The sequence below is a fragment of the Haplochromis burtoni genome, unplaced genomic scaffold (genome assembly GCF_018398535.1).
Source record: "Haplochromis burtoni strain Fernald_Lab_line unplaced genomic scaffold, NCSU_Asbu1 Contig_3257, whole genome shotgun sequence".
NCBI lineage: Eukaryota > Metazoa > Chordata > Actinopteri > Cichliformes > Cichlidae > Haplochromis > Haplochromis burtoni.
Window position 1 is genome coordinate 1 of NW_024585618.1, and position 7,617 is coordinate 7,617.

Genomic DNA, 7,617 nt, shown 5'->3' on the forward strand with positions numbered 1-7,617 from the left:
ATTTACGAATAAATTCTTTACAAATCCTACCATGTGGATTCATGGATTTTTTTATTTATTTATTTATTTTTTCACATTCTGTCTCTCACAGTTGAAGTGTACCTCTGGTACAAATTACTGACCTCTGTCATCATTTTAGGTGGGGGAACTTGCACAATCGGTTACTGACTAAATACTTTTTTGCCCCACTGTATATGTAAGCATTGAGCCAAAAGTAATAATGCCAACATATTAAATGAATAATATATTTGTCTCTTATATATAATACATCTAGACATACACTGTCAAAGATACTTATCTTTGAGTGAAGATTTAAGGTGATGGGAAATTTGAATAAATGCAACTTGAATCTTTACTGAAGCTCAGTATTTGACACAGAGTCCAAGTTCACTGCTGTAATAATTTTAATATTGGCCATATTATATTCACCCAAAGTGAGAGGACTTTAGTCTCATGAACAACATTAGCTAATTGTTATTTACTAGCTAATCTTAAAATGGGTGTTCAGTGCAGTAATGAAGCCCAATAATCATGTTTTCACAGTCCCGTGATCTCAGCCTCAGATACTTATTAAAATCACACAAAGCTCATGTAGAAACAAATGAACAAAAGGTTTTCTCCTTCATTTCTGTCAAACAAAGCTGTATGAAACGTTTCCAGCTGTTAGTATCATGGTTGCTAGGCAACCTGGGCAGCGCAACCGAGGCTAGACCATCCCATTTCACAAGCCTCGCACTTCCGGCCTTAGCGGTTATGGGGTCCACGGCCCTTGTGGACCATTAAGACTGTGTAAGGCTGAAAACCCTGAGTAGACATGGGATCAGAGACTAAACACAGGCTAAGATAAATACTAAGTAAGGAAGGACTAGAATTAGAAAGAACTAAAGAAAACCAAAACCATGAACAAGAGGCTTTGTAAAATATACATGATACTGTATATACACTATATTTCCACATTTTTATTATGGCTTTCATACATAGGTACATACATAAAGAGAGAGAGAGAGAGAGAGAGAGAGAGAGCGCAAGAAAAGGATTAGCAATTTACTGCTTAGAAGCCTCAAATAAAGACCTGATTTAGACAGAAAAAAATCTGTATTTACTGAAGGCAGACATTTAAGAAACCTTTTGGTCATATACAATGAGTACAGGAGAGTTTAACTACAGGTTTAGTGCTTTATTTAATGCGTGCAGAACAAGAAATGAAAATGTTACGCTTACACCTATCTATCTTTGAACCTGAGGTTCTCACAGCAAGTCTAGATTCTTAAACAACTTAAAATTAACAGTAAATTAATATAAATGCACTAAATGAGCTAAATAAACAAAACATATGAATACAAAAGACCACCCCAATTAAAACAAAACAAAGATCTTCTATTTATTCAAAAAGAAACCAGCAGCACGTTGTCGCAGTGGCTTGCACCGTCCCATCACAGTAAGAAGGTCCTGGTGGGCTCAGGCCTCCCTGTGTGGAGTCTGCATGTTCTCTCTGGGTACTCCAGCTTCCTCCCACAGTCCAAAGACATGAATGTTGTTCTAAACAGTGATTATATTTACCACAGGTGAGAGTGTAACTGGTTTACTCTCTGATAGACTGTCAACCACATCATCACCACAGTGGACAGCATCATGTTTAAGATTTAGATGGAAAAACATAGAAACAGCTCCTAGATTTCAGTTTTGCGATACAGAGCACCCCCCTTTAGAAAAAAAAAGAAGCATATACTATCAATGAAGATCAACACACCAGGCTTCCTTTATATAAACTGAATTAACAAAACTAAAATCTCAGTCAGAATAAACAGACATTATCAGATGTCGATAAAATGATTAAAAAATTATAGAAAACATAAAGAAAATATACCAATAAAACACTTGCTGAAAATATGACAAGAGTGTGCACTCGGCTCTCACTAGAGCTCTGATACTTTAAACTGGACCCATTTAAATGTTAAAGCTTATAGTTCCAAAGCCCAAGAAAATATTTGCTTTACTTTGTTGCAAACTAAAGTAATTGTTTTGTTTTTTGTGATCCATCTTCTAATAGCTACAATTAAATTAGTGTAACAGATTTAGCAGCAGATTCAGCAGAGAATCAAGTACAACATTTCCACGTTTTCTGCATACTTGAATATATATATGAATATATGCACATTCCAGTTAAACCTCAACTTTACCTGCTCTTTAACAGCTTATGTGTTCAGTGTAAGTTACCATGACCTTTAAATCAGTATTTATATTCATACCTCTTTCAATTATTCATAGCTGAACAGGGTAATTAAAACCAGATTTTAAAAAAGTAACTTTTGTGACACAAACCTCTGACTTTTAGCTGAAAGCAGCTCACTAAGCCAATAATCTTGTATCGATAGTGCACCGCTTAGCGTGAGTTTTCATGTGGCGCAACAAATGAGTTCTAGAGTTAAACCTTTTCCCACATGTTTTACATTCATACGGTTTCTCACCTGTGTGTGTTCTTGTGTGTTCTGTCAAAATAGAGTTACGGGTGAACGATTTCCCACAAGCTTTACAATGATATGGTTTAACACCTGTATGCATTCTCATGTGTTTCAATAAGGAACTACTATATGCAAATACTTTCCCACAAGTTTTACAATGATATGGTCTCTCACCAGTGTGCATCCTCGTGTGTTTCACTAAATCACTATTAGAAGCAAACATTTTCCCACATGTTTTACAATGATGTGGTTTCACACCTGTGTGAATTCCCATGTGTTTTAACAGAGAACTACTGTATCCGAACATTTTCCCACATGTTTTACAATGATATGGCTTTTCACCTGTATGAGCTCTTGTGTGCTTCAGTAAATCACCATTATAAGCAAACATTTTCCCACATGTTTTACATCCATATGGTTTCTCACCTGTGTGAGTCCGCATGTGTTTCAGTAAATCACTTTTATATAGAAACATTTTCCCACATCTTTTACAATGATATGGTTTCTGACCAGTGTGCGTCTTCAGGTGTCTCAGTAAATCACTGTTATAAGCAAACTTTTTCCCACATGTTATACAAGAATAAGGCTTCTCACCTGTGTGAGCTCTTCTGTGCTTTGCTAAAGAGCCAGTACATACGAAACCTTTGCCACAAATAGTGCATGAATACGGTTTCTCGCCTGTGTGGATTCTATAATGTCTTGTCATTTCATAATTATATCGGAATACTTTTCCACAAACATCACATTTGAGATACTTTGTACTTTTATCAGAGTTACACCTACTCCCTGATGTTGTCGGGTCTTCTTCATTCTTGTGACTTTTGTTCGTAAATCGAATTGATTGTAAATCAAGTTTCTCGCTTCGTCCCTGATCTTGGTTCTCAGCTACAGCAGAGCTTAGAAACAGGAGCTGCTGCCCACCTGTTTCGGTTTGGTCACTTTTGTCGCAAGTAGCGGTCACCATAAAGGTATCCGTCTCCTCCTTCAGTATAAGCTGCTCTCCCTCCTGACTGCTGCAGAGTTCCTCCGGTTCCTCCTTAATCTGTGGAGATTCTGGTTTCCCGTGTTTCAGACTGGAGTTGTTATCCTGATTACAGAGCTGCTGCTCAGTCGGTACCACCTCCTTCTTAGGAACATGTTGCTGTAAGACATCTGGAAGGACAAAAGGAGACATCGCAAAGAAAGTGATATGATGTTATACCAGAAAAACAGAAGCAAATTTACTTTTAAATAAACTAAAGAACAGCAATAAGGGTAAACCATCATTAAACTACAAGCTGATGTCTTTAAAAAAAAAAGCACTCCATGAAGCTAGTACATCTTTTTATTTACCTTAGAATAAAATGACAACAATTCCAGGTTTCTCTTTAGCACTGTAGCTAGCCTGTTAGGCTGTCCAGTCCATGCACTGTTGAGCCAATGTTGAGCCAGTTAGTGAGCAGAATGATTTCAAAAGTCAGCAGCGCAGGAGTCGCAGTAGAAGAGCAGAATATGGACACTGCTAACTACCAAAATACAAAACATTATTTGGTCAATCCTTGTTTTCTTTCTTTTAGAACATTTTACCATCTCATCCTCTCTCTAAGGGAGAGGCTAGCAACCCATTGGAGGAAGCTTGTATCCACAATCATTTTCTTTCAGTCACTACCCACAGCTCGTGACCATAGGTGAGGGTAGGGATATAGATTGATCAGTAAATTTAGAGCTTCGCGTTTACAGTCAGCTCTTTCTTCACCACAACAGAGCGTCCACATTACTGTGGCCACAGCACCAATCCCATCTGTTGATCTCCTGCACCCTTTTCCCTTCAATCGTGAACAAGACCACGAGATAGTTAAACTCCTCCACTTGAGGCAAGAACTAATTTTCTACCCAGATTGGGCACTCTACACTTTTCCAGCTGAGGACCATGGCCTCAGATTTGGAGGTGCTGATTCTCATTCCCACCGCTTCACACTCAGCTGTGAAGCATTCCAAAGTGAGCTGAAGGCCATCACCCAATGAAGCCAACAGAACCACATCATCCGCAAAAAGCATAGATGAGGTTCTGAGCCCACCCAAGTGAAAGCCTTCTGCCACTTGGCTAAGCCTAGAAATCCTGTCCACCCCTGGGGTGGGGGAGCACCAGCAACAGTGTGACCACTCTTCAGATGGCCTTGTTAAACATGAGGTCACTGGCTAATAAGACTTTTGTCTTAAATGATTTTATTCGCTCATCCGGACTTGACTTGTTATTCTTGACTGATACTTGGCTTCGCCCTGGTGAAGCCAAGTTTCATTCTCAGAACTGCTTCCACCCAATTTCACTGTTCTGAGCTCACCCCGGACCATTGGCAGAGGTGGAGGGCTAGCTTCAGTTTTTAAAAACAAATTTCGATGTCGGCAGCTGTCATCTGTTCTGTACCCCAGCTTCGAGGTGCAGTTATTGGAACTGAACCGCATCCCTTCATTTCTTTGTGCTTTGGTGTATTGCCCCCCGAAATTTGTTAAGGATTTTATTTCTGAATTTGCTGACTTACTGGGGAGTGTTGTCTTACGCTATGATCGTATTTTAATTGTTGGGGATTTTAACATTCATGTTTGTTGCAAAGACGACTCACTAGTCAAAGACTTCCTTACTCTTATTAATTCGTTTAATCTCACCCAGTGGGTAAGATCACACACTCAACTTGGTACTGTCAAATGGTTTGGATATCTGCATCACGGACATCACGGATAAAGTTGTATGGGAAACGATTAAACATTATCCTTTTCTTTTCTCCGATTGGTGATCGCTTTAAATTGGGAGAACCTCAGGATTTCGGACCATTTTGTTTAATACTGTTATTAACAATGTTGATTTGTATAGTGATGGTTCTCTACGGCAAACACGCTAGATGAGCTCTCAGTCAATTGCTCATTTCACTGCTGCTTTTTTTGATTCCCCTCTTTCTGATGTTAATGGTATTGCGGATTTATCAGCGGAGGAACTTACCAACCTTTTTAATACTAGATGTGCCGACATTCTTAATTCGGTGGCACCTCTGAGGACAAAATGTGCCGAATTGTTACGCCAACCCTGGCTTAATGACACTACCCGCGCCCTTAGGTGTGAATGCCGGCACACTGAGCAAAAATGGAAAAAAGATAAACTCCATGTCTCGCTGGACATGCTGCTAAATCTACCTTCTTCTCTGGTATTATTAGGTCTAACTGCCATAATCCCCAAGCCCTTTTTAGTATTTTTAATTTCTTGATAAACCCTTGCCCCTTTACTTATAGGGATGCCTCCCCTGTACTTTGTAATAAATTTTTAAATATTTCACTGACAAAATTTCAGTTCTGAGGGCATCTCTCTCATCTCAATCATTGTTAGTTTCTGACCCTGTTCCAGTCCCTGAATGCTTGACTGTCTTTCAACAGTTCCAGCCACTGTCTGATTCTGATTTAACAGCTATAATTGATCATCTCAAAATCTCGAATTCCCCCCATGATATCCTTCCCTCTCGTTTTCTTAAGGAAGCTTTGCCCACTGTTGGTCCCTGTATCCAACTGTTACTGAATATATCACTGTCATCAGGTTGTGTACCGTCAGTATTTAAGCACGCTGTCGTGCAACCCATTATAAAGAAAAAGAACACATGCTGCCGTTGGGATTACACTTCCTTTCACTGCTACGCCGACGACATACAATTTTATTTCCCTTTGACATCGGATGTCTCTACTTCCTTGCAACCCCTATTTGACTGTCTAAATGAGGCCAAAACTTGGTTATCATGTAGCTCACTCACACTGAACGAGGATAAGACAGAAGTTATAGTTTTTGATAGTCACACCCCGCTGGAACAACTAACTGATGCCTTAGGGCTCCTTGCTAGCCATCTCTCACCCACTGTTAGAAACCTTGGTGTTTTCCTGGGCAGCTCTTTTAAACTCAAGAAACAGATCTCTCCTGTGGGAAAAAAAAAAGTTTCTACCACCTGCGTCAGACATCTAAAGCTAAACTATACCTCACTTTGAAGGTCCTTGAAAAGCTCATTCACGCTTTTATCACTTCCAAATTAGACTACTGTAACTCTCTCTACTTGGGCCTTCTATTTTTCTCTATTCACCGGCTCCAGTTAGTTCAAAACGCAGCTGCGTGTCTCTTAACTGGTACTAGAAATTATGTCCACATCACACCAGTTTTAGCCAACCTACACGGGCTCCTTGTTGATTATTGTATCAATTTCAAAATTCTTTTGCTTACCTTTAAAATTTTAAATAATTTGGATCCCAGCTATCTATGTGAACTTGTTCATTTGTATATCCCTAATAAGGCACTTAGATCTTCCAATCAAATGCTCCTGATGCAACCAAGGTCTTGTCTGAAGTCCAGAGGTGATCGGGCCTTTGCTGTCGTAGCTCCCAGACTCTAGAATAACCTCCCTCCTTATATTCGTTCCTCCGAGTCCATCCAGTCTTTTAAATTGTGTCTTAAAACTTATTATTTTAGTGTCGCTTTTGATTTAAACTAGTATGTTATTTCGTGGCCAGTTTTTGTTTCAAACAATTGTCATATTGTTTCCTGCCCTCCTTTAAACTGTTTCTTTTTTTTAATTCTGTCTTATGCTATTGCTCTGACCGACTGTGAAACACTTTGGTCAACTTTGTTGTATTTTTATGTGCTATAGAAATACATTTTGATTTTTTTGGGGGGATATAATAACGAACAAAGGGCAGCCCTGCCGGAGCCCATCACCCACCAGGAACGAGTCCGACTTATTGCCAGCCAGTCACCCCATATTCCCGGAGCACCCCCACAGAAGACCCTGGGAATCTCTCTCCAAATCACCAAAACACACGTAGACTGGTTGGGCAAACTCCCATGCACCCTCAAGTATCATTGAGAAGGATCTATACAGTGTTCCACGACTAGGATGAAAACAGCATTGTTCCTCCTGTACTCAAGGTTTGACTAACGGATGGACTCTCCTTTCCAGCAACCTGGCATAGACCTTCCCATGGAGGCCGAGGAGTGCGATTTCCCTACAGTTGGAACACACCCTCCGGTCCCCCTTCTTAAAGATGTACAGTAGATCGTACAATAATAGATACAGAGAAAAACCCAACAATCATATGACCCCCTATGAGCAAGCACTTTGGCAACAGTGGGAAGGAAAAACTCCCTTTTAAC

General features: G+C 39.8%; 1 protein-coding gene across 1 annotated transcript; it reads right to left on the reverse strand.

Moving 5' to 3' along the window:
* Positions 1-1,356: 1,356 nt before the first annotated feature.
* LOC102289314 (zinc finger protein OZF-like) lies at positions 1,357-7,540 on the reverse strand. Its single transcript, XM_005953196.3, has one exon. It carries the CDS (start codon positions 3,634-3,636, stop codon positions 2,350-2,352), a length of 1,287 nt encoding a protein of 428 aa, XP_005953258.1. The 5' UTR covers positions 3,637-7,540; the 3' UTR covers positions 1,357-2,349.
* Positions 7,541-7,617: the final 77 nt, after the last annotated feature.